The 26544-nt window shown below is 43.4% G+C and overlaps 1 protein-coding gene and 2 long non-coding RNA genes across 6 annotated transcripts; 1 reads left to right on the plus strand and 2 right to left on the minus strand.

Moving 5' to 3' along the window:
- The first annotated feature begins 6722 nt into the window (after nucleotides 1–6722).
- Nucleotides 6723–22883, plus strand: LOC111850215 (COP9 signalosome complex subunit 8). Of its 2 annotated transcripts, XM_023823885.2 has the most exons (7): nucleotides 6723–6877; nucleotides 7598–7668; nucleotides 8198–8246; nucleotides 9136–9268; nucleotides 21147–21254; nucleotides 21441–21503; nucleotides 21995–22883. In XM_023823885.2, the coding sequence occupies exons 1-7, from the start codon at nucleotides 6806–6808 to the stop codon at nucleotides 22072–22074; spliced, it is 576 nt and encodes a 191-aa protein (XP_023679653.1). In that variant the 5' UTR covers nucleotides 6723–6805; the 3' UTR covers nucleotides 22075–22883. The 2 variants fall into 2 exon arrangements, with proteins under 2 accessions (XP_023679653.1, XP_023679654.2); XM_023823886.2 differs by lacking the exons at nucleotides 21147–21254; nucleotides 21441–21503; nucleotides 21995–22883 and adding an exon at nucleotides 18224–19728.
- Nucleotides 9538–18233, minus strand: LOC140578663 (uncharacterized). Its single transcript, XR_011982935.1, has 3 exons — nucleotides 17375–18233; nucleotides 10804–10936; nucleotides 9538–9866 (listed from the first exon to the last, which is right to left on the minus strand). It is a non-coding gene; the product is annotated as an uncharacterized lncRNA (long non-coding RNA).
- A 695-nt stretch (nucleotides 22884–23578) lies between the features above and the next one.
- On the minus strand, nucleotides 23579–26463 carry LOC111850219 (uncharacterized). 3 transcript variants are annotated; one of them, XR_002839737.2, is made up of 4 exons: nucleotides 26291–26463; nucleotides 26007–26126; nucleotides 24786–24890; nucleotides 23579–24343 (listed from the first exon to the last, which is right to left on the minus strand). It is a non-coding gene; the product is annotated as an uncharacterized lncRNA (long non-coding RNA). The 3 variants fall into 3 exon arrangements; XR_002839736.2 differs by having other exon boundaries at nucleotides 25524–26126; XR_002839735.2 differs by having other exon boundaries at nucleotides 24786–26126.
- Between the last annotated feature and the right edge of the window lie 81 nt (nucleotides 26464–26544).

Here is a 26544-nt window from a genome sequence, read left to right on the forward strand (position 1 = left end):
TTAATTAATGAGTCAGGTTGCGCCTTCTCAGTGTGAAACCGTACGGGTCAAAACCTCTTCCAGTGTCTGGTGTTTGGCTTTCCGTTTCCATCATGCGATTTCCTGATGACATTAATCAAGGGTCACCACTCTACGACTTCCTGGGCAAGGCAGAATAACAGGATTTAGGAACATGGGGCCCTGGACACGTCACCAGGTTGCCCTCTCAGTTTCCGGCCTGTCTTTTGTTCAATTATACGAAGGGTCCCTAGTATTTCCGAAGGGTTCTCGAAAAGAAGCCAGTTTTAAGCGTTACTAGGCTGAGTAAGAAGTAATTACCAAGGGGATTTTAAGGGGCATATAGGGAGAGCCACGGACACCGCAATGGTAGTTAGTGCCACAGTGGATTCTCACAAGATGTGAGAAGAATTAAGAATTGAAAATTGGGAAAAAGGGAAAACTGGGAATGAAAAATTGAGAGTGAGGGAAGTGGTTATGAGAACTGGGAAGATCACAGCGTAGCGGGGGAGGGGGACATGGGGAGAGGCGCTTACAGGCTAAGCCGTGCTATGTATTAGAGAGCTCAAAAGCCTAAGCAATGCACATCAAAGAAAGAGAACAGAATGCAAGGAGAAGCAGGCTGGAGTAATGTCATAACATAAACCACGCTAATGGGGACCGGCTGGGAGAGGCCAGGTAGGCGATCACGCGGAGATGATGGAAGCAGACAGTACCACTCTGCCTCTATCTTCTCCAGGATTCGGTGTTGAATGATTGGCCCTTCATCCGTTATAGTTCAGTTACATAAATAAACCTGGAGCAGAAGTAAGTAGGTTGTAATACAGAGCAGACTGCTGACTAGTGGTTTCACTCTGATATTGGCCCAGTTCAAGAGAAGAACCAGAGGGTGTCCTGCCCTTCATGGCTCATCGTCACCCATGTAGTCATCAAAAAGTTCCGTTCCTGTTGTCTAGATATTGCCAGGGTCTAGGAAACCGATAAGCGCACAAATGAATGCTTCACCTGGACTGCAGACCATGTGACTGTAAGTAGGGACTCCCCCCCCCCCCCAACCTGTCTGGGGTCTGATTTCTTTCATGACCTAGAAAGCCTGGCTGCTTCAAGAAAATGTTACCTTTCAAGACTGTTATTTACAAGCAAGCACAGTCCACGTGATATATATATATATTTTTTTTAATCCGCATTTTTAAATCCTAGTTTAATCTGTGCTCTGCTGGCAGAGGGCTACACTGCGAGACAGGCTGCTTCCAGGCTCAGAGTTACTAAGACAGCAGTACACAAGAACAAGGTGAAGCAGGAGATGCTGGCAATAACCATGAACCAGCCAGGTAGAGGGCAGAAGTGACTTTCTAATGCCAGAGATGGCTGTCAACTTATCCGGCAGTGCCTCATGAATCGGAGGATGACCTCAAGTGACCTTCCAAAAGAATGGGAAACATTAAGTGGTATGAGGTGCACTGCTAGGACACTTAGGACAGCTAGAACCTCTAGAAGCAAGGAAGAAGCCCTTCATCAATGATAAGCAGGGAAGAGCCAGGCTGGAGTTTGCAAATAAATTTATATTTTACTCATGCACCTACCCATAAACTGAGAAATGAGTGAAACAGAAAATTATGCCATGGTCTCTTAGTCCAGAGCTGTATGTCAGATGAGGAACATTTTCATTAAAAATATACTTTTGCAGTAGTGGGTATCAGAAAAAGAACTGATTCCGCATGCTACTATGTGCAGACGTGACGGATGAAGGCACTTACAGTTAGCCTTTCGGCGGGTTGTTGAAATAGGCGTAGTCAGTCACAGTAAAGAGCACAAAGCCACATCAGATCGAAAGTGACGGTGTCATCGCTAAGGTGAGGGGGCCTCGGTGATATGTGAAGGGTCTTAACGACAGCAGGAAACCAGAGCAGTTGGAGTGTTTTAAGATAAAATGTAACCTTTCCCTCTTTCAGGTTTCAGGCTGACCCTGCGGCCTCGTGAGAGCAGCAACTATGCAAAGCCCCAGACATCACCTCATAATTTCCACTGCCATCTCACTCAGACTCTATCTTCTTCATGTTCCTCCTTTGTAATGCTCTTTATTCTATTCTCTTCCATCGTCCTGGGCCAGCGCTTCATTTTGTAACGTCCTTTACACTTCAGCATGTCGTCCATCATATCAAATCTTCTACCCTCCATAAAATCCTCCCTTATCTTTTACTCATACTTCCTGTTTTGTAACGTCCTCCACCGCATTGTTCATTCTGCCTTTCATCCTTTTCTCCATTGTTCCTCTAAACACTACAGGGAGATTATTGTTGAACTTTTGATAGATAAACAGTAATTGTAGCAGGAAATTATAAATTCTGTAGGAGACAAACTGTTAACTACAAGGCCACCCACCCTATGGGCAACATAGGCGATGGTCTAGGGCACAATTTGATTAGGGGGCACAAAAAAGTGAGTGAAAAAAATCAGAAGAAATACCTCTGGTTGCATTTTGTGACATTTTACTTATTTACACTAGGTTTAATATTTCACTACTTTCATATTTCACTAATCAAGATGCGAGTTAGCTAGTTAGCCAGATAACCCATGCTACTGAAATGTTTTTAATATAAACAAATTTGAAAATGTATATTTTTCTGGGGGGTCAAGCAGAATTTCCCCTAGAGCACTAGAACACCAGGGTTGGCCCTGTGTTTAGGTAAGATGTCTGATCCAGGTCATCCTGTTAATCTGAGCTCCGCTATCTGCCGCTATACTCATCCAAACAGTTAATCACCAATAATAGGCTGGCATCTTCCATTCAGCATGCCCCATTTAAATGCATTTCTGCTTCTTTTCAATTGTGGGAAACTATGCTTGTCCATAAACAACATAATTACCAAAATCAGGCTACAATGTGACATGTCCCAGCTTTGGGACATGACTTCCTGTCTTGGAAGGAAATGAGACCTTCCCTCACGTAATAACACGCCTGGCAGCTGGTCCCATGAAATATGCCCCCCTCCTGCCAGTGTACATCCTCCAGACACCCACTAAGGCATGCAGCCGTGCCCCCCAGGTATATGGGACTGTGACACCCAGGGTGAGGTTCTACGCCAGCCTGTAGCCGCGGGGTCAGACTGGCACCAGAAATCTGTAACATTTTCTGTTTCAATGTAGATACACAAAGAATCTAACTTACATGTTATCGCCCAATCAGGAAATACAGATTTGTTTCTAGCTAACATGTATAAACATTAGAATAATGTTCCTTAAAGTAGGATAAGAGAATTGTTCCCAGCCCTGCTTTCCTGAAATAGAAGCTGCATTTTTTATTCTTTCTTTATCTGGATATGCCTCTGAACTTTACACCCAGTACTCGTAGTTAAGGCCTATTTTGTCCCTTCATGCAGGCAGACTTATCATGGACGGCATGTCAGTGTGATGCAGGGGTAAAGCAGCAAGGCAGAACGTGCAAGTAAGAAAGTCTGAGATGGTTAATGAAAGACAAAGGAACTATGTGAAAATATGCTATTCAAATGTTGACTATTCAGTTACAGTGTTACATGAGGGCACTTTTGTGTTTCTGACCCACAACTGTGTATAAAGAGAGAAGTTTTAAGCTGGCATGGATTCCTGAAAGAAATCTCCTCTTTGACACAGTTACTCATTTATTGAACAGACTTCAACACTTGGTTGTGTAACTTTTACTCCATAAGGAAACCTCAGCACAGTCATTTTTAAAATGTTATTATAACCATTGTCTGTATTACCAAATCTATATTCCTGGAAGAATATTGATACATTTAACTGTTTCTGTAGATTTAACTTCTATATCACTGGTTAATGCCTCAAAGGTGGCTTAGCAAACAGAATCTTTGCATAAGCCCACAAAGACAATGGAGACTGTCCTCTGTCATTGTAAAATGACTGGAGACCTGTGGACATGCCGTGTCACTTCCTATCTTATTTGTTCCAGCCACAGTTGTGGTTGCGGGAGCACAGGTCCTGTGTCTGCTGTACTATATCTACCCCCTTTTAGCGTCATATTGCTTCCACATCCTTACCAACAGCTCATTATGCATCAATAACAGAGTGAGCTCCACCCAGGGCATTCTGGGAAATTGGGCTTTCAGTGCAAGTTTATTGGTTTTTGTGTTTAGAAATAAGTTTTACAGAGTTTGTACTGCGTAGGAGATAATGCCCTATTTTTATGCATTATATACTCTCACATTGGTAATTATAACCTTTCTTTGTGGTTGTATGTATTGTTGCACAACTTAACTTTTATTGCTTTGTTTAAAAATTGTTGTATCATATTTGAAAGATTTTAGCTATGCTAGTGACAAAGGGAGATGTTTGCATGATATTTATTAACTGAGATAGCATTTCTCTAACTGTGCTAAAACATGATGTAGATTTGAGGCTTACTGCCTGCTCCTGTTCATCCTCTCCTTGCTACACTTTATCACACAGCTCACAGACAATTTATTTACATTCAAAGCAAAAGGGGCACAAGGTCATGACCTTTGAACCAGGATGTTCTTACAGGTCTACAGACAGTGCCCCCTACCCTACGTAGTAGTTGTTAAAACTACTGTGATTTAGTCAACTGCTCTCCTACTTTCCAAAGTGCAGTTCAATGAGTCCCTCCTCATTCATTTTAATGGCCGCTTCAATTCCACCATCAAAAAGAATGGGCTAGGAGACATATATGTGTTTTTAGAGGTCAATAACACTGAATGTTACTTCTAAACCTTCAAAGGATTCATGTTTTCTTAAATGTCACAGTCCTAATAACACATGCTACATGAACACATTTTCCTCATCTTCCAGCTTATCCTGATCAAGTTTTTTTTAAATACTATTTCATAAACACACCCTGTTTAAAATAATTAATAAGTAATATTATGTGACAGAAAAATCAAAGCTGCTTCATGTCAAAAAGAAACAGTTTTGGATGCTTACTGGGGATGCAGAAATTTACAAGGACTCCTTATTCCGGATTTTTAAATTTAATTTACATCTATTTATAGTTTTATCTATTTATAGCACTATTTAGGGCAGTAATTGTTGAATTCTCTGTGAATGTAACCATTGTACTGTATGTTCTACTTTGTTGGGACAATATGCTGCAGAGTTAAAAGGTTTTCAGAACAGGAAGTGAAGTAAAACACAAGAAATGTGTAATTTATCAAGAATAAAAACACAGAGCAGTATTTTGGAAGCATGTCTGAATCATTTCAGTGTCTTTAGCATGTTGTGATGAATGAGAAAGGTTCTGCCATCCTGAATAATTGGGGAGGTTCATGACTAACTTTTAAAAAGACATTTGAACACTAAAATCAGTTAAACACCCACATATTATAGACAGAAATGAATTGATTTGATTAACCTAATTTAAATAATCATGATGATTTTGCTATGCCTTTCACCCTGATATAAATATCGCACCACAATTTGTTGGGTTAATGTTGTTATTTTAATACTAATACTACAAGTGTTATATGTATATAGAATAACTGAGTTCACACTAGAACTTACTTGTAGTGTTGTGTGCATAGAATGTTATATTAATGATTTTCAAGTGAGTCGTAAATGAACAACAAGTGCCATCTTGTGGTAGTACTGTGAACTGTAATTGAAATAAAACGACAGATTCTGCAGGAAATAACGCGTTCATACTTTCATTCATTCACTCATTCATGCATCTTCTAAATAGTTTGTACAAAAAACTAAATCATTTATTTGCAGTCGGTTTTCAACCAATCTTATAACCCATATAAGATATTAACCGTTGTTCATGTAGGTTTCCTCGCGACACGTGACCCTACATTGGCTAAGTAACTAAGGAAAGTGGGTGGTTAAACTCCAGATGAACTTATCAGAATAATAATAAAATGCAACGAACTTAACGGTGTTACAAATGCAGTAACGTACAACACACTAAAGGCGCTAATAGTACACTAAGAAATAGTAGTGATATTGGTTGAAGTAAAAACTATTATAAAATTCTACTCTTATTTTTAAAATAGATTTTCATTATTATACATTTTCAAGAGCATTTTACTGCACATTGCCCTAATTACATTACAATGTTCCAAACCGCTTATCCCTTATAACATAATCATTATTATATTGTTAACCAATTCATTTTATTATTCATTATAAAAATACCACTTATGCCCTTGAAATTAATAAATAATTAATAATGATCTAAATATTTCTCTTTCGTGGAAAAAAATGGTTGGTGCAATGTTTATTCTTCCCTCAGACAACAGAATAGGGGAAGACGTTAATCACCGGTCCTATAATATTCATACTATTGAAGATAATACTCCAAGAACACAATTACTGGCACTATATGCTTAAGTAACTCTTAAGCCTATTGACTGTCCAAATCGAAGGAGACCGTTTCTTGCCAAATTGCGGGGAACATGGCGTTTCTGAATACCAACAACGCAAAGAGCGTATTTGTGGTTTTCGTAAGACTGGTCTTCATAATTTGCCTCCCAAGAACGAACTTTGGGGCAAAATGATTCATGTATTGGTCACGTTCGGCGAGGATGCAACCGATGTATCCTTAATATTTGAGGCCAACATCCGGGGATTTCTACTGTCCTCTATACTTGTGTTCTTTAGTATTGGAACTGGTCTTCAGCAATGGAAGATGACGTAAAACGGGTCCACGAGTATTGAGAAACACCCCCGGAAATTTAGCCGTCATATTTAGAGAGGAAGTTTCGTTGTTGATGACGTGCTATAGAGGGAAGTTACGTCTCGGAGAGCTTCCTGTTGAAGCGGGCGGAAAAGGCGTTTCGTTGCGAATGAATACGAGAAGATGCCAGCGGCTGTAATGACAAGTGAAAATTACGACAAACTGCTGGAGCAATGCGAAGTACAAGAGCTGGAGGTAAATATTGCTGCTGAGTAAAGTGCTGCTTAAGCTGGTGGATGAGCGGCGGAGGCCGAGCGCTGTTGCTGAGTTCCAGCATCAGCCTGACATGGTTTGGCTGCACATCTGAGCTCGTCGCTGATGGTCCGAAAGCTCTCCCTGTTTGAGTTTAACTTAAACTGGGAAGTAAATTGGGATTACCTGGCTTCGTCTGCTTTACTTGTCTGTATGACTGGTTGTCGGTGCTTATTTCGGTTGACTGTGGAAGAACAGTTTCGGTAGTATGTTGCCAGTTGTGTGTTTCTGTCAGACGCGTAGATGTCAGTTGATATGCCATATGGACCACACTTGCAGATGCAATAACTAAATGCAAATGCACTAAATGGCACTAACGATATTCCGACTTGATAAGAACATTTTATAACGTAACTTTAAACTGTGACAATCGAACAAAAGGACTGTCTCAAAAAAGAAGCAGCAGTCCACATGCCTGTGGATGCAGAAGGCTTCAGCAGAACACGGTAGTAAAACAAAATGAATTTAACTGTAAGGCATAATTTTGACTGGCTTTATTTTTTTAAAAAAGAAAGAAAACAAAACTTTTTGGAAAATGTAACTGGGGAAGACAATGTGCAAGTGGAAAATGTAGCAATAACAGAGAGCATTTACATGTTGTGTCTAATGGATGATAAGAAACACTTGATGCAGTCATGTGGCGGTCTGTCTCTGTGTTGTCAGGCTCCTGGGGGAGTGGCAACACCGCAGGTATATGCCCAGCTGCTGGCTCTGTACCTCCTCCATAATGACATGTGAGTTGCGCCTGGTGTCCTTTGACCTCCCCAGCTCTCTTCTGGTCCATTTTTGGCCCTATACATCCTTCTTAAAGACCTGTAGGCCCTACACATCCTTTTCCATGACCCATAGACCCTTCACATCTTTTTCAGTGACTTGTAGCCCCGACACATCCTTTTCCATGGCCCGCAGGCCCTACACATCCCTTTCCGTGAGCCGTAGACCCTACACATCCTTTTCCGTGACCCATAGGCCCTACACATCCTTCTCAGTGATCTGTAAGTTTGTATGGATTACAGAAATCAATATTGTTTAATTTCTTGGCACAATAGAGTAAGTACTGTTAAAATCCATCATAACTGGACTAGGTGCAGAAATAAAATAAGGACTAAAGTTAAATAAGTGGGCTTTTGTTATTTTGACATGTTATCATATGCAGTCAATACTAATACACAGACAGAGTATTTATTGCTGTGGTGTAGTGATGTGTGGATACAGGATGGAGGAATGTTGGGACCCTTGTTCTAAATGAAAGTCTGTTTTCAGGAACAATGCACGGTATCTTTGGAAGAGGATTCCTCAGGCAATAAAGACCGTAAGTGAATTATTAAAGAATTATTAGCATTTTTAGTTTTTGTTGTTTGAGCAGCTTGCTTTTTGTAGCCGTACTTTGCTTTTTTGTGTTATATAATCCAGATGTTTCTGATTAGCTGGTCCATTCTCTGCATACTCTGCAAAAGCACATTAATTAAATCCGTTAAATATCTTTGCATGATTAGCTCACCTCATTGACATTTTAATGAGATAGAAATTTGGCTCTTTAATTAAATGTTCTTACCTTAATTTTTATTATGTATTTGTTTCCATTGAAGAATGGAATAATTCTTGTGTTTTAGAACAAACCGACATTTTCTATTGAAATGAATGAATAAATAACATAACATGAGAAATCAAAGTGCTAACTCAATTTTTTTAACTATTGTGAAACAGCTTCCTAGTGGCTTAATAATACTTACTGTACCCTGTAGGTCTTGTCTGACTACTTGTAAATAGTCTATAAAGGCATGACTTCTTTCAGTACCAGGTTGTTACTTCCATAACCGAAGTAGTGCTAATGTGCGATTTCCCAAAAGCCAAACCCCTTTTCTGACAAAAGTTTTGAGTGTGATATGCTGAAATCTAAAAGGTGTATGTTATACATTAATAGATTAATGTCTTCAGTCGACCGTAATATTGAATACAGGGCTGGGGGACAAATACAGTTTGTGTGAAATGCTAATAGTGGTTTCCTGTGGTCTCTGCTTTGGAGGAGCACAGCTGGCCTCCTGCTGGAGCTCTGTATGGCCCGCTTTCCGTCTGCCTTCCCCTTGACAGTATCTTGTATCTTGACAGTTCTCTGTGACAAAGCCCAGAATAAGTCACCATGCCGGCTGTGGGGTATGAGAATATGCTGCTGAAAGGCTCCTCTGCTTTTCTCCCTGTAGGCCAACCCTGAGCTTATTGCCATCTGGGCGGTCGGCCAGCGAATCTGGCAGCGAGACTTCCCCGGAATCTACAGCAGCATCGCCGCCCACCAGTGGTCAGAGAGCATCCAGCCTGTGATGGAGGCCCTGCGAGGTACCTGCGTTGTACCTGCGTTGTTGTGCAGTTCTGTCTGCGTTACAGGAAGGTATATTAACCAGAGGTTAAAATAAATATGCAGAGTGGAAGTTGGCAAGATGTAGTAAGGCTGGGAGGCCACCAGGTGTCCTCAGAAGAAATTGCATGTATTGTGCCTTGTTGTTAGATAATTCAGTTTTCTAAATCTGGGCATATTCCTAACCTAACCAGGATAAGTGGTTGGAAGATGAATGGATTATCAACCAAACACATGGATATATGTCAGCATTTTAGTAAATTTTGGGTTCTGGTCTTATGACACAGGACTATAAGGGACTATGGTGGACGCTATTGAAAGGCTCACTTTAGGAATTGCATCCAAATGTCTTGACAGTATTAATCAGGTCCAGGGTGACGTTAAGGTCACCACTATTTGTTCCCAATGGAAATTCCCCAGTACAAGCCGGGTTTTGGTGTTCAGCCACTTAGCTGGAAGCCCTCCACAGAGTCCCATAGTGTTCTGTGGGCTGCATGCTCAGTGCCACATGGCCTCTGTAGTCTTAACGTGGTGACAGTCTTTGCCTTGTGGACCGTTTTACTTGGAAGGCAGCCTTTCCTGTAGGGGAAAAAGTGGTCAGTAATGGGCTGCAGATGATCGCTCACACTTAACGCAGTATAGGGCGCCTCTTCAAGCTTGCCTAGGGTGAGTTTCGCAAGTCCTCCATGCCAGGAAAATGTGTCCTGTCCCGTTATGAAATGGACTATAATTTCTCCCACATGGATCCACTTGATCTAGCTGCACTGCTGCCTCCTCTCCAGCTGAGGGAGCTGTTGCTCATTGGTGTGCAAGGTAAACAGGACTCATAAATCATGGGCACCATTAGAAATGTATAGAAGATTCCTAGCTTGTGTGAAAGCCGTCCTGGTGACTCGATCATGGAAAATGTTTTTGTGGTTCCAGAAAGATCATAAATTTGGCTGTAATGTTTATAGTTTATTACTTGGGTGATGTGGCTGTAAATCACTGAACAGTCTTGTAATTCACCAAACAAAGGTTTCATTGTTGTATCACAGGTAAAACCCCACATTGGCCTATTGGCTGTAAACTAGTCAAGTTCTTTAAAGGAAAAAAAGACAAATGGTGGTTACAAGGCTACCTTAGAATGGGTAGTTATTATAGCTGACCATATAGCATAGCATGTCAATATACGGCAATTATTAATACAGAAAATGTGCAATGTAAAAAAAACAGACTGTTATAAGTGTAGCTTTAGTTCTTTTACGATTATTTCAAGCAAAATACATTGCAATAAGCTATTTGAATATTATGTTCATTCTGTTTTGCGTTATGGGCTAGGTGTAGAGGCATGTAACACGAAGGACTTCATACCACAAATTTTTCCCTTTTCATTTTTAAATAATGAGTTGTACTGGGTAAATCTCTACCGAAAATGGAAGTATGTAGTTTGACTTTTGCAAATAAGTATAAATAGCTTAGCTTTAATAATAGTTACTGGAATCTGCTGATTCAGAGTGGCAGAGTCTATACACACCCCCGACTTGAAACATGTCTGTGCTTCTCCTCTTGACTGTTGGGTGACACCTGTTTTAGCCAGTCACGTTTTACTGTCACGTTCTTGGCTCTGACGGCCCCTGGTGTAGAGTTGGGAATTGTCATCGCCGGGACTGTAATGGAGGGAATCCAGAATTTCACTTACATTCCCTGTGGATTTGTTAATAGCTGGGAAGCCCACCGATGGCGGCCCGTTTCTGTTTGCTCTTCATGCTTTGGAAATGAGAGCACTGAGACCTGGTCAGGAGGTGGTCCTGTTGCATTTACAGAGCCTCTGACATCTGAAACCAGAGAGCTGGAGCGCAGAGCTGCTTCAGACTGGTGGTACTGGCAGATTCACTGTGACTTTCAGCTCAAGGTCCCTCTGTGCATAGTGCTCCAAAAGACTAGTGTTTTTCTTTTTTTTTTTTTCCCCCCTGTCGTGTCGGCAGTTAAGCAAGCAGGATGTTAGTCTGGGTGCCTTATTGTGCCAACACTTTTATTTTAACAAGTGGAGCTTCGGATTTAAGCTCCTCTTGTTACTTGAGGTATACTCTTTATTAATCAGTTATATGTCAATGCGCCACAAAGCCGGAGCTGACAGGGGGGGTTAGTGGGAAAAAAAACTGGTGTTTTTCTGAAGTTACTGAGTATTTAATCTATTGTTAATTCACAATACCGGTAAATTTTGATCTTGTTCTTGGAAAGGTTTTCGCTGACATCCTGTTTAACTTAATTTTTAATTTTCACAAACCAATCATAAACCTAACATAATTGTTGTTGTATTTCTGGCTGTTAATTCTCTGAATGGGTTAAATGTTTTAAAACGCTGGTTCTCAGAAAAAAGTACATTGCTATCGATATATTTTCAAAACGAGATATAGGGTGACATAGTACTGTTTATCAGTACGCTTTAATTGTGCATAAAATTAGGGCCTTATTAATGAATTTTAGTAGAAACCAGTCTACCTCACCTTCGGTCGTGGCGTTACGCAGAATCCCAGAATTCCCAGTTAATAATAAACTATTCTTTTTTTTTTTTTTTTTTTTTTTTTTTATTCCCTCCTCCACCCCCCCTCTGCGGGGGACTGTATCTATTTTTTTTTTTTTTTTTTTTTTTTTTTTTAATTATTATTTATTTATTTATTTTTTATTTTATTTTATATTTTTATTTGCTTCCTCAAAAGAAGGAGAGGGAGGGGGGGGACAAAGGAGAAGGAGGGAAGAGAGAGAGAGGGAGAGAGAGGAATGGAGAGAAAACAGAAAAAAAAAAAAAAAAACAAAAGAAAAACAAAAAAAAAACAAAAAAACCAAGAAAAAAACAAAACAGATAATCTGCTTCCATGTCTGTTGAAAAGAGAAAGACAACATACAACATCTGTACTAATCACAACGACCATCAAACGTTAAATGTTGTTGAACAGCACCCACAACCAGCCTTACAACCCATGCCCAGAAACAACAGCCGATCAAGACAGTGTGTGTCCGTGAGCACGTGTCCGTGAGCACCTGTGTGCACACCTGTGTGTCAGCGCGCTGGTGTTCCTAAGGTTTCTCCAAGTAATTGTCTAGTAGTGTGTGTGGGGAGCCACAGCCCCGCCCACCCAGGACATGAAGTCGACACGGGGGAGACCCGGGCCCCAGATATCCAGAGGCCCCCCAGGGCACGGGAACCCCAGGAGGACCAACGCAGGGACAATTGCAGCCCCCACCGAGAAAAGGGCAGAGGAGCGCTCCGGAGGGGGGCCATCCGGCAGCCACATCACAGGAGCCCCAGGGGGCCGTGGCGACGAGCACGCAGGCCCCGCCGGCGGCCGGCCACACCAGGGCAGACCGGACCCCGGGCCCAGAGATCCAAGGGACCCCCCACCCCCCAGCCAGGGCCCCGACAGAGCCGGAAGGGCCAGGCCCCGGCAGGCAACCGCCGAGAGTGAGCCAGCACACACCAGAGCATCCAGCCCCAGACATCGAGAACCACCAACGCATCGGCGGCCGGGGGCCTCATCCACCAGCAGGGAGTGTGGCGGGGGGTAATAGAGCCTGAGATGTTATTTCAGGTGGACTCTAAGACCCAACCTGACACATACGTATAGACAGACAGGCACACACATACACAAGCATACGTTCCCACCCTCAAGCACACATAAACAAATATTCACCCATTCGCCCAACATGAAGACACAGAAATGAACGCCGTACACACACTCACACTCCCCATATATACTCTATACTCCGAGATCTAGGCACCACCGCCCCCAGAGGGGCAATCCGCCACCAGACCTCGGAGATGGATCCCTTTTTTCCTCTGGCATGGGGACAAGAAGACCACCCCGGACCCCACAGCAGCCGAGAAGCCCACCAGCCCAGACCCCGACCGGACGGCCAGCTCCTCCCAGCCCCCGGCCCCAGATGGTGAACAGAGAACGGGGGTGTGAAAAGACCCCCTGCTTCCCTCCGCCCGCTCATATGTGGTGTTGGTGCGTGTTGTTCTAAAGTGCTTTAAAACAGGGGAAGGGCATGGTGCTAACCACCCTCTGCCAATCAGCAGCTGGTGTCAGCTCGGCCCCTCCCCAGAACCCTCAATGTCTATATGCAACTTAAAATTGAGAAGTGGGCACTGGCACCAGAGGTAAGGCTGAATGAACAGACCGCCCTCTGGACGCCATTCCTTGTGCCCACCCCCAAGGCCCTAGATGTATGTGTCATGAGAGAGTAAGTAATGAGAGTGTCTAAGTTGTGATGTGTGATTGAGACACAGGTGGCCACGGGAGGACAGAGGAGGAATCCCCTGCATCCCAGCGACGCACCTGCACCTCAAAGCCCTATATGTGTGTTGGGGTGACGGAGCGGGAGGAGGGAAGCATTTAGGGATGGGGAGGAAAGGATCGGGGGGGGCAAAGTACCCCCCTCTGGAGCCAGCCCCCCCGCTGACCCCCATAAGCACCCCCGTTCCCCGAAATCCACCCAGGGCGGGAGAGCCGAGGCCCATCCAGTCCGGGGGCCCAGAGCAGCGGCACCACCGGGCACCACAGAGCCCGGGGCAGCCAACCAGACCCCACCACAGAGGGAAAAACTATACCCACCCCACCATTCAGTCAACTCCCAGACTACATAAGACAACAGACACCCAGGTTTGGTCCATTCTCCTACTCTATTGGATTCCCCCCCACCCCCGCAGAGTGGATACCCCTAAGGCAGGGACCACCTGCGGGCAGATGGTAACAACCTCCCCACCAGCTAAAGAGGCCCCCAGCCCCTCCAATGCGCCGAAGGTCCCCGCGCCGGGGCCGGGCCCCAGTACACGCGCCAGCCCACACCCCGGCGACCCACCCACCAGGACCCAAGCCCCCCCAGCCCAGCCGGAACCCCAGCCCGGAGGCAGAGCGCCCCCAGAACCCCAAGCCCGCCCCGGACCCACCCAGGAGCAGCACGGCCGCCAGGCTGGTACCCTACGTCCGCCGGCACAGGCTACCCCAGCAGCGCTGCATGCAGCCACCAGAAAGACGCCACCCAAGAGCCACCAAAGCCCCATCCAGGCCAGGTCCGCAGTCCCAGCGCCGAACCCCCCCAGAAACCCCCCCCCCCCAGGGAACCCCCAGACACCCCAAGCCCATAGGCCCCCCCCCACACCAACAACAAAGACCGAAGCGGGACAAACCTGCGACCCCCCACCGCCACTAGGTGATGGAGCTGATCAAAGGAGCCCAGAGAGATTGGTCTAATGTGGCGGCAGAAGCTGTATCAAGACTAATATGGTCCAGCAAACTCTCTCTATATTGGTTGATATTAAGGTTATTTTTATTTTTCCAGTTCATGAGGACAGTCTTCTTAGCAATGCATAAAGCGGTGAAAGCCATGTGGGTTGTGTTAATCTCGGTAGTGACACCATCTAAGTCACCCAACAAGCAGACTGAAGGAGAGGCTGGAATGGTACATTTCAGACACTTTGATAAGTCCTCACAAATCCTGCGCCAAAACATCTGAACAGGTGGACAGAACCAAAGAGCATGGATGTAATTGTCAGGTGTATCCCCTTGACAGTGTGAGCAGTTGTTAGAAGATGTAAAACCCATCCTGAACATCCGATGCCCTGTATAGTGCACTCTATGCAGGATTTTGTATTGTATTAATTGTAAATTGGGACTTCTAATCAGTTCAAAGGTTTTTAAGCATGTCTTAGACCAGAAATTGTGGTTCCAGCTGATTGATAAATCTGCCTCCCATTTTGCAATAGGAAGGGATATTGAATCATCCATTTTAGAAAGTGTCCTGTATATTTTAGACAGTAATTTGGGGGTTTTGAGATTAAGGAATTCTGCCACCCTTGGTGGTATTTGTAATTTGATTTGAGTAGACTTGAATTTCCTTTTTACTATAGATTTAACTTGTTGATATTCTAAAAATCTATTCTTGTTAATCCCATGTCTTTTAACTAATAAGTCAAAGGGGATAAAGTCTATTTCTTCAAATATATGTTCCAAGTATTTAATACCTTTACAACTCCAATCCGGGAAATTTATGATATTATTGTTTAGTAGTATGTCAGGGTTGTTCCAGATGGGAGTACGTTTGCATGGGATTAATGAAGACTCAGTCATTTTAAGAAACTCCCACCATGCTGTCAGAGAAGAGCTGATACTGATGCTTTTGAAGCATTCATGTCGTTTAATGTTTGAGCTAATGAATGGTAGATCCGAAATGTCTATGTTATTGCATAGAGCCTGTTCTACGTCTAGCCAAGGTTCATCTAAGAAGGTATGTTTTAGCCATCCTGAGATGTTTTGAAGCCTGTTGGCTAAGAAGTAGTGGTGAAAGTTAGGCAGATCTAGTCCTCCTTTGTCCTTGGTCCTTTGCAGCGTTTTTAGGCTAATACGCGGTGGTTTATCTTTCCAAAGGAATTTAGAGATGGCGGAGTCCAGAGATCTAAACCAGTCAGGTGATGGTTTACTTGGAATCATTGCAAATAAATAATTAATTCTTGGTAACACCATCATTTTTATTGATGCAACCCTTCCCATGAGTGATATGGGCAGGGACTTCCATCTAACCAGCTCATCCTCTACCTTCTTTAAAAGTGGGATGTGGTTTAATTTAGTTAAGTCTGCCAGCCTAGGTGAAACATTAATACCTAAATATTTAATATCCCCAGATTGCAGTGGAGTGGAGGAAGAGTTCTGAAAGGAGCAGTTAATTGGAAGAACTGTAGATTTTAACCAGTTTATTGAATAATCTGAGACTCTTGAGAAAGAGTTTATTAATGTAATTACCTCAGAGAGAGTGGTTTGTGAATGCTGGAGAAAAAGTAACACATCATCCGCATAAAGACTGACCTTATGTTCCACATTCTTGCATTTGATGCCTTTAATCACTATAGCCTGTCTAATTGCTGCTGCTAGTGGTTCAATAAAAATTGCAAACAGTGAGGGGGAGAGAGGGCATCCCTGCCTGGTGCCCCTCTTGAGACAGAAGCTAGAGGATGTTTGGTCATTTGTCCTAACACATGCTGTTGGGGAACTATATAATATTTTTAACCAGTTTATGAAAGAGGTTCCAAAACCAAATTTGTGTAATGTTGCAAATAAAAAACTCCAACTAACTCTATCGAATGCTTTTTCTGCATCTAGAGACAATATTATGATTTGAAGGTTTTTATTGCACGAATAGTCTATCAGATTGAGTAATCTACGTGTGTTTGTTGATGAGTGCCTCCCTTTTATGAAACCAGTTTGGTCAGGATGAATTATGTGAGGGGTTATCTTCTCTATTCTTTTTGAGAGAGCTTTGCAGATTATTTTAAGGTCAACATTAATAAGTGATATTGGACGATAGCTGGTAGGCAATATAGGGTCTTTGCCTGGTTTTAGCAAGAGACTAATGTTGGCAGAATTCATATTTGGTGGTAGTCTACCATTTTCCTTGGTTTCCTGCAACATTCTGTAGAATGTTGGTGACAGAATTGTCCAGAATTCTTTATAGAATTCTACTGGAAATCCATCTGGACCTGGAGCCTTAATAATAAACTATTCAATTAGCATCTCGCTGGAAAGGTGAAGAATCAGCTTGGTTCATTTTGTTTTAATATTGTTAAAAACATCGTAATAAACCAATATTTGGTTTATTTTGTTGAAGACTAATACCTTAAATGAGGGTTTTTCAGTTATTAAATGCATGTTTAATTGCTGTCAGGCTTCTGATGTTGGAATCATTTGCCAAATGGGTTTTAGATTTTAGTTTTTTTTGTTCATGAACATTCACCGTCTATTTTGAGAGCCAGGTCATAAACTGAGAAAAACGTACAGTTGAACATAGTGGAGTGAAACCTTGTTTGAGTCATTAAAAAAAAAAATCCAATTTAAAATACATTCATAAATATAACCAGTTTTTGTCATAACCTGGCTCTAACATGATTTCCTGTACCCGAGGGGTTAATAACAGGTTGAGAATCATTATTTTAAAGTATTTCCTTCCAATTTTTGTAACATGTCTGAGGATGTAAATTTACAAAAGAACTATTTAGTTAGAAGTCCGCGGCAATAACCCAGTAAACATAACTGTTTTTGAAAATCACATACCGTCGGAAAGAGCCATGGCAATCTTCAGACAACCGGGGGGGGACTGATACTGCAGAGCTACAGTTTAGCTCATTTTGTGTTATGCTTAGACCCTCTGCTCCTCTTTGGCCCCACGGTTGCCTCATCCATTCTGGAGGGTGCAAAAATACTACACCTTGTGTACTGTGATCTTGCCCTTAGCACCTGTTGTTTTGTAACTTTTTAATAAACGTACAGTAAGTTCCTTATCTATGGGTTGCATAAGACCCACTCCTTGTGGCTGGTGGTGTGTTTGGACCAACATGTGACTGGTCATCCTTTGGTTGTGTAATATGTTATTTTGGATTACAGGTGCTGTTTTGGCATGATTACTTAGTTTTATTGTTTCCCAATAAATAACCAACAAAAAGTCTGATCTCATGTCATGGGTATAAAATGTAGGGCAAAGGAGTTTGGGAAAGAGTATAGCAGCACGTGGAGCAAAGGTGGCGTTGTTTGTGCAACGGTGGTCCAGCTGTGTGACTGTCCAGCCTGTCACAAGGGACTTGTTTATCTTCTGCTGTGAATTTGACCTTAGTCGTCTGCTCTGCCGAGGTGTGGCATGTGACCCATCAGTTGCTGTGAAAGGGGGGAGGCGTTTTCCCCGAAACGAGAGTCCCAAACAAGCTATGAGGAATCCCGTGCCTGGGATCGGATATCTCTGACCTCTGACGGTGCCTCTCAGCACTCGCATGGTATAAATTCTGGCCAGAGAGCCCCTCAGCAGATCACGATCCGAGAGAAGACAGCAGCTGCAGCAAAACCAGAATACGCACTGCATACAGAGCAGACAGCCTTGTACGCCAGTACCGTGGGTCAAAGTTTTGGAAGGCAGAATGGATATCCAGACCGGCCAAGTGGTGAGGCCCCCCAGCCCCATGGAGAGCTTGGAGAAGCAGCTGAGCTGCCCCATCTGCCTGGAGATGTTCACCAAACCGGTGGTCATCCTGCCCTGCCAGCACAACCTTTGCCGTGGCTGTGCCAATGACCTGTACGACTCCCGCAACCCTTATCACTACTCTGGGGGCATCTTTCGCTGCCCCACTTGCCGTTTCGAGGTGGTGCTGGACCGCCATGGTGTCTTTGGGCTCCAGAGAAACCTGCTGGTGGAGAACATTATTGACATCTACAAACAACAGCAGCAACAAGAAGGCAATCTTGAGACCCCAGTGAAGAGTAAGGAGGGCAAAGAGCCCTTGTGCCAAGAACATGAGGATGAGAGGATCAACATCTACTGCATTACCTGCCAGGTACCCACCTGTTCTCTCTGCAAGGTGTTCGGGGCTCACAAGGACTGTGAGGTTTCCCCTTTACAGTACATCTACCAGACCCAAAAGGCAGAGCTCAGCAATGCCATTGACTTGTTAGTGACTGGAAACAGCTGCGTGCAAGCCCTGCTTAATCAGATGGAAGACACCTGCAAGGCCATCCAGGAGAACACACTGCATCAGAAGAAGATCCTGGGGGAGAAGTTTGACCTACTTTATGCCATACTGGAGGAGAAGAAGGGACTGTTGCTGGAGAAGATCAGCCAGGAGGAGGACACCAAGGTCCAGACCTTGCATTCCCTGGTGGAGCAGCACACACAGCAACTGCAGGATGGCACCAAGCTGATGGACGCCGCTGTCCAGGCCATGGAGCAAAGCAGTGTGGCAGAGTTCCTCTTCAGCGGTAAGCTGCTCATCGCTCAGGCCAAAGAGGCAGCCAAAAACTCCCAAATCCAGAGGCCAGAGCCAGGCTTCGAGAAGATGGACCACTTCACTGTGATCACAGAACATGCTGAAGCCGTTTTAGCCAAGATGGATTTCGGAGTGCACGATGACGATGACGATGACGATGAGGAGGAGGAGGAAGAAGAGGAGGAAGAGGAGTGAAAGTGTGCACTTCAGTGAATTTGGAGTTTAGCTACTTGAATCTGAATGTTTAACAGAGGATTTAGTTTAAACTAGGACAAGACCAGTCACTTCAGGGATATGGAAAGTGACTGCATTGCGTTTCCATGACAAGCCTTTTGAGTGTGATTTTAAGAATTGCTGTTATACATACAAAAATGTACTAAAATGTAAAATACAAAATGTACAATTTTGTACATACCTTTTTTACTTTTGTATTTGTTTTGTACTGGATTATTTATAGGATTATCTTCTGAAGGTAAATGTTAATGTTTACATGTTTGTCATTATATGATCTTATTTTCTGTCAGCCATATTTATTATGCTTAAACTGAATAGCTTAGATGATTCTGTCTTTTTGGCATCTTCTTGTTAATTTAGATTGTATGGCCTGCACTTTACTGACTAGTGTTTTCATTTGATGAAATAAACTGGTTGAATATACAGTTTGACATGTTTCATTCCTGTTAATCACCAACATCAGACCCTACAGTAATATTGAGGGAGTGAGTTTTTCTATGTTCGTAAAGCAGAAGGGCCCCAGATAGCCATCAGTTGGCATACAGTTTACACTCCTTAGGTGGTGTGAGGCTCTATTTTTAGCAGCTGAGAGCGACAGAGGAGATGCAGCTATGGAAATAGCCAATGGCCTGGAGGTATGCAGAGTCATTGGCTCAGCACCCGCTGCCCATTCCTGGGGAGCTAAGGGATTGGAGGTCAGGCCTTGAAAACATTGCCTTATTGCCCCCAACTTGTGACTTGCTTGTAAAAATAGGTGCTGAAGCATAGGAACAGCAATGCACCTTGATGTTCATGTTTTAGTTTGCAATGGCTTTTGTTTAATGGTGCATTCCATGTGGTACAGAAAGCGTCCGGTGCCATATCCTGTATGGGAGTGAGTACATTTGATGGAAGAAATGTTTTTTTTTTTTTTTTTTAAATCATGAATGTCATGAATTTTAGAAATGCTTGAGTCGTCTCGATTATGCCCAAATATTTAATGGTCCAGAGTCAAAACTGATGCCTTGAGCGTGGAGCTCCTGGTCACAGTGCCCACAGACTTGCATGTCACCCTAGATGTAACCTACAGGATGTAATCGATTTATCTGCAATTTTGTGTAAGCCTGAAAGGTAGAGAGCATGAGTTTTTCAAGCGCCTACATCTTCTGGTATAAGTCGTGAGGTTGCCTTTGGTGCCCTTTGGCGAGTGATGTCCGTCCTGCCTGCAGACTCAGAGGTGGTCTCCATAAAACCATTCATGGTTCACTTGCCTAGATTTAGTTTGAGGGCTGCAAACACAGCCCCTGTCTGATGAAGTTTGTGTGTTGAGCAGATGATGGTAACTGACGTCTAAACATAGTCTTGCATTTCTTCATGTGATCTTCACGCAGCATAAATTAATGGTTTTGGCACGTCTGTGTTATGTGTAGAGCGATGCCTGACAGTTTCTTTGTTTATCACACATGCAGGCAATGTAAGTGTGCTAATCTCTCATTCCTTTGTAATCGGCCATACAAGTTTCAAGGTCTGGGCTGAATTTAATCAATACTCTTCCTCTCAATTGCTTCGTTCCATCAGAGCTATTCAAAGCATTTTTAAGGCTTTGATTTCAGCACAAACACAGGCTCCTTGCCAAGAACCAGAATGGAAAGTTAAGGGGCTTTTCTTTGAAACGATGGTGAGTGAGTGTGAATCTGAGATGTCAGGTGTGAGTGGGGCTAAACTGACCCCAGTGAGGAGCTTTTTTTAGCGGGGAAGCTGCCTGACCCTAGATCCTGGTCGGTGTTCTCATGTCTGTTACGGCCTCTTGTACGATGCCGAGGTGCCAGAATCCTAAATGCCAGTTACCTTTGCATCTCCAGAGTCCACCCGCAGGAGGGCGTTCGTCCTGGTGGCACAGGCTTACACGTCCATCACAGCCGAGGATTTTGCCGCCTTCGTGGGACACTCGGTGGACGAGGCAGTTAGGGGTAGGTCTCCTCCCTTCTTGGGGTGTGTGTGCACGGTTCAGAGCACGTCAGCCTGTCCTCACCGCACCTTCCTTACGAGTGGGCGCTTTATAAAAACACCTATCTGCTTTGGATTGCATCTTATAACCTGCTTAAATCAGTAGATTATCAAAAAATGGAAGACTGTCAGCTATCTTGTCCCTGCAGGAGCTGTTGCTCAGGGCTGGCAGGCAGACCCCAACACCAGGATGGTCATACCACAGAAGCCAGGTAGGTGGCACTGTTCCACCATATATCAGCAGTCGAATGTTTGTTTTGACATTTGCATTTTATGGAGATTTTTGAACAGTCATTGATGTGTGTAATGAAGGTGACGCAAACCCTCACAGTTCAGGTGTGTCATTCACAAAGACCCATGGAACCACAGGGGCTTATCTGGTGTTTTCTTAGCTACCAAAGTGCTTCCCACCATTTCTGTGTATGAGGCCGGCCTGTAGGACTTAACATCTGCAGAACATTTGTGGCAGTAGCACTGAATCCATCCCCCCGCCCCCCCCATGGCCCGTCCAGTTCTCCGGAATCCTGAACTCAGAGAACCGTCTCATGAGTAGCTCTCCATGCACCTGTGCACACACACATTCCCTTTCTATGACCTGTGTGTATGAGGCCTCACTTATATTAAATGTCTAATGAATGTCAGAGTTCTCCTCTCACGTCACGAGTGCTCTCTCCAGCCTTACAGCCATGTCTGTCGCCCACAGATCCTCCACCGGTCTCGCTGGTCCCCAACGAGCAGCAGCTGGCCAGACTGACCGACTACGTGGCTTTCCTGGAGAATTGACTAGCCCGGCCCCAGCTGGCCCCTCCCCCGAGCCCCCCCCCCCCTCATGCGGTGAACACATGTCGCGATTATGCGTTACCACCAGAAGGGGACCTCGCTCATTCTGAGCCGGTTGTGTCGCTGAGGATCTGGAGTCATGGTGTCCAGTTTGGAGTGATTCCCAAGTGCTGGTATTTTGTTTGTGTAGATTTAAAATCACCAGCACATGGTAACCATCCTGTCATATACACCCAGTCTCTGACTACTGCACGTTTTTTTTTCCCCTTCATTTTTTTGAGTTACTTTGCATCTCTTTTCTGCTCACTTCTCGCTAAAGTGGAGAATAAACATTCTCACCATCTGTACAATACTCCTCTGTGAAGTTGTATACATTAGACAGACTCCTGGTCGGCGGCTGCCTTACACCTCGTGTGCTGTGTAAGCTGCCCCCGTCCAATCATTCTTCAGGCACTGTTTTCTCCTTCCTTCTTGAAATGGGTATTATTTTTAAACTCAAAACAGCCATCTGAACTGTTATGAAAGCACTGTCACGCTGACTGGAATTCCTGATCGCTCCCACCTCAGACCATAAACAAGCATGTTTTTTTCTTGTGTGGGGAAAGGCTCCGTATGAAATGTTTCTCCTCGCAGTGCTGTCTGTCTGCCAGGAAGAAGCCCCCCCCTCCATAAACCTCTCAGTAACGGCAGTGTCTCTGAGTATTGAGATCAGCACAGAGGCTCCCTGCTTTGCATCCTTACTCCCCTGGTCATTTTCACCATGTCCCGAGCTCTTCCATGGTTGTTAAATAAATTTTTATTTGAAAATTAAACCGCTGTGCTCATCTTGAGTTGAGTGTTTTTGGAGTTTTGTGATTACTTCAGCATGTCGTGTCTGAGTGGTGAGTGCCATCTTAAAGTGCCAGGTCTGTATCAGTGCGTAAAGATATGACCGTCCGTATCCACAGATTCCACATCTGCGGATTAAACCAACCACGGAGAGGAAAAAAAAAATCTGATAATTCCAAAAAGCAATTAGCTGTGCGCCTTGCACTACTCCATGTGAATGAAGTGGTGTGCATGCGTGTGTATGTGCTTGTGTTACTCAATTTTCATATGTTCAAATGATAAATAGCTTTAAACATTGCCTTTGACTGCCTAATTCAAACATATATACATACATATATATATGTATGTATGTCTGATACGTGGAAAAATGTCCCCTGGGGATGAATACAGTCTATTAGTTTCTGAATCAGAAATGGAATACTTTTACCCTTCAGGGTATTCTGTTCCATTGTATTGTTTGATCTGTATAGAACCTAAAGATTTAATGAACTACTTCTATAGTTTCCACTAAACATTTTCTTTTTAAATTTGTTTACCAGTAGAAAGTCTATGTGTTTGCACACATGAATTTGTAATGGGGATACAGAAAGGCCACTCAGTCAGCTATCTGCATGCACATTAGTACATTTCAGTTTTTATTATATATACGCTGCCTGGCCAAAAAAAAAAAGTTGTCATTTGAATTTATAACAGCAAATACTTAAGAGCCGATGACATTATTACAGCTCAGCAACGTTATGCAGCAATAAAGTGAAGTCAGCTGAGTACCTGAAACTACTGAATGGCCAGGTTACACCTCCATCCATCATTAATGGATTTTTTCTTCCCTGTTGGCATGGGCATATTCCAGGACAAGAATGTCAAGATTCATTGGGTTCGAATTGTCAAAGTGGTTCAGGGAGCATGAGGAATCATTTTCACGCATGACTTGGTCACCACAGAGTTGTGACCTTAACCTCACTGAAGGTCTTTGTGATGTGTTAAAGGAGCCTTTATGGAGTGGTTCAACTCACTTGTCAATACAGGATCTCAGTGAGAAATGAATGCAAATCTGGATGAAAATAAAGTGTGAGATGTTGCATAAGCTTGTGGAAACAATGGCATGACAAATGTGCACCATAATCAATAATCATATATATATACACAGACACACACACACACTATACTTTGATTTTGGAATTCAGGAAATCTTTTTTTTCCTTGTTAAGCCTTGGAAGGTAAATACAGGAATGCATGCTGGAAAGCTGCGCTTTTATCCTATTGTGAAAAAAACTGCGTGTCATCTGATCTGAATTATAGAAGTGGGAATGGATCTGGATGACAGGATGCTGGAGAGGAATGTCAAAAGGTCAGAAGGTAGTGAAGTCGCAGCTGGAAAACTACCAGGAGTCACAGTCACTCTAGTCTAAAAGAATGTTCTTCACAGGTGTGTCATTTCTCCAGTCTGTAAAAGACATGAAAAGATGCAGAGAATGTATCATAGCCATAGAGACCTGTCTTGCTCTTTAAACACACACACATATTACCAATTAACTGGAGGCTGCAGGAAGAGAAAGCTTACAGTAGTTATCAGGAAGAGAGACATGCTTCAGAGGTTAAGTAACAAAAGGTAAATCAAACACCACATGATTTTTTCTTTTTTATATATATAATTAAACACAGATCTACAGTCCTGTGGAGCCACATGCAGAAATACCCTTCCAGCCACTAATTATTACCACCTGAAGTTTTATTTATTGCATCTAGGGAACTGCATCTGGAAGCTGATTATTATGGAAAATATGCGTATATATAAAATCTCAGGTGTTGTGACTACATAAGATGTGTAAACAGAGGGAAAAAGAATGGCAAAGACTGAAAACAGAAAATGCAAACCGTAACTTAACTGTTTCGATGAGTCAGGGTTTCCTGTGGCAAATATCCGTCAGGATCAGCCAAGCCAATGTAAACCAACCACATCAAGAAGATGTTTGGTTTTTATCCAGCAAACACTGTGGAAAATATAACTTATTAGTCAAAACTAAAATTGTATTGGCATTCCTGTACGTCCATTTATTCTTAATTAATTTCTTATGCAGTACAGAGCTCCTTGAAGCACAGGACGCTTCCTAGACTGGAACCCTAATCCTAAACCTAATCCTAACCCTAACCGTCACTCCTCACATACAGAGCCGCGGGCAGGATTCAAATCTCCAACCCCGCACTGAGACCGCACTGTTGCTCCCCAAATGCCAGTAAGTAGTACGGTGTAATCATAGAGGGTATTTCATGATGTGGACTGGCAAGGTCATGAATTGTAACTACTCTCACCATAAGAGTTATTGGCGCAGAATGTGTGATATGGAAAAGCGCAGGTACTGACCTTGTGAAGGTGATATGCTCTGTATATTTGGATGTAATACTAAGCAATCAGTACAATAACCTGTGGCACAGTGTGACCCACTATAGTACTCTGTGGATAATCAGGTGTGTGCTGTAACTATGGCGACCCACCTCTGGTCTGCCCTGATTGGTCCCCAGCTGGGTAAACTCTGATTCATAAAACAAGGGCTGGTGCTGGCCAGTGTAACTGCTAGCTGTTGTGAGCTCAGCTAATTTTAGAGTGTGATTCAGCCTGGTCTTACCTCGATGGGGAAAACAGAGTGAGAGGTGACTCATCAGACAGATTCATTTGCTGTTGCTAAGGGCAGCTTACACTCTGTTGCATGCCGTCGTCCACTGGCTTTGGATACAAGCAGTTTCAGCTGTGCCACAAGTATTATTTTGTTAAGCTCACGCCATGCGGTTTTGCTTGACACAGAAGCGTCATTTCAGTGCTCTGTGGCTATCCCGTTAAGCTTCCATTCTTTCAACGAGTTTTGGCTTTTTGACCACTGTTCGTGTTTCCTGATACTTGATTTTACTGCTTGGAAAAGAGATTTTTTTTTTACATTGTATTCTCATGTTTTTTTCCCCCCCTGTAATTATTATAGCTTCTTTTTGTCCTTAAAAATGCCATTATGGATAAAAGGTTTCATATTTCAGTATCGTGCTCCATTATGTAAACACTGAGGCTTCGAAATCAGTCGCTTTTTAGTACTGCACAGTATCTTTGCGTTCAGACCTACATGTTGCAGCAGTCAGTTTTAGGGAAGGATGAACCATCCACACTAGGAGGCACCCCAGCCTCGTGCTCTGTGCTGCCTGGCGGGGGCTCCAGGGTCTCCACACCCCCGACCAATACGTGGCTATAATATATAGGGATTCAGGAATGTTTAACACTGAAAACAGGCAGAAAATTGGCAACATGGTTCAACTCAGCTTGGTCCTAAAGTGAAGGACCCATAGTAGAGGAAGTAAATGCTGCAGAGACCAAGTGGCTTCCCACCCCCCCCACCCCCGGCATACTCACCTAAGTCTGAAAGTCATATGTCTGAAAGTCAATTGTAGGTATTGTTAGTTGTAAAGTAGAATGGCACTCTATTGTTAGGCCAGCTGGCTAATGTTGCAGATCATCTGCTGACAATTTCATGGAGGCATGGAGGAGAGGAAAGATTAAAGGTTATTAATACAGACCCTGAAGGGTTACAGACTGGTGTAAAAACGTAGAGCAGCACATGGAGAGGTACCAATAGCAGCATGACCTTAAAATAGACTGGAAAAACC

Source organism: Paramormyrops kingsleyae, chromosome 16 (genome assembly GCF_048594095.1).
Source record: "Paramormyrops kingsleyae isolate MSU_618 chromosome 16, PKINGS_0.4, whole genome shotgun sequence".
Taxonomy (NCBI): domain Eukaryota; kingdom Metazoa; phylum Chordata; class Actinopteri; order Osteoglossiformes; family Mormyridae; genus Paramormyrops; species Paramormyrops kingsleyae.

What these genes read in the sequence shown, in the direction of transcription:
- LOC111850215 (XM_023823886.2), top strand. Translation starts at nt 6,806, where the DNA reads ATGCCAGCGGCTGTAATGACAAGTGAAAATTACGACAAACTGCTGGAG. An exon ending in GCGAAGTACAAGAGCTGGAG is followed by an intron (nt 6,878 to 7,597) that starts GTAAATATTGCT and finishes CTGTGTTGTCAG; the next exon opens with GCTCCTGGGGGAGTGGCAAC. An exon ending in TTCCTCAGGCAATAAAGACC is followed by an intron (nt 8,247 to 9,135) that starts GTAAGTGAATTA and finishes TTCTCCCTGTAG; the next exon opens with GCCAACCCTGAGCTTATTGC.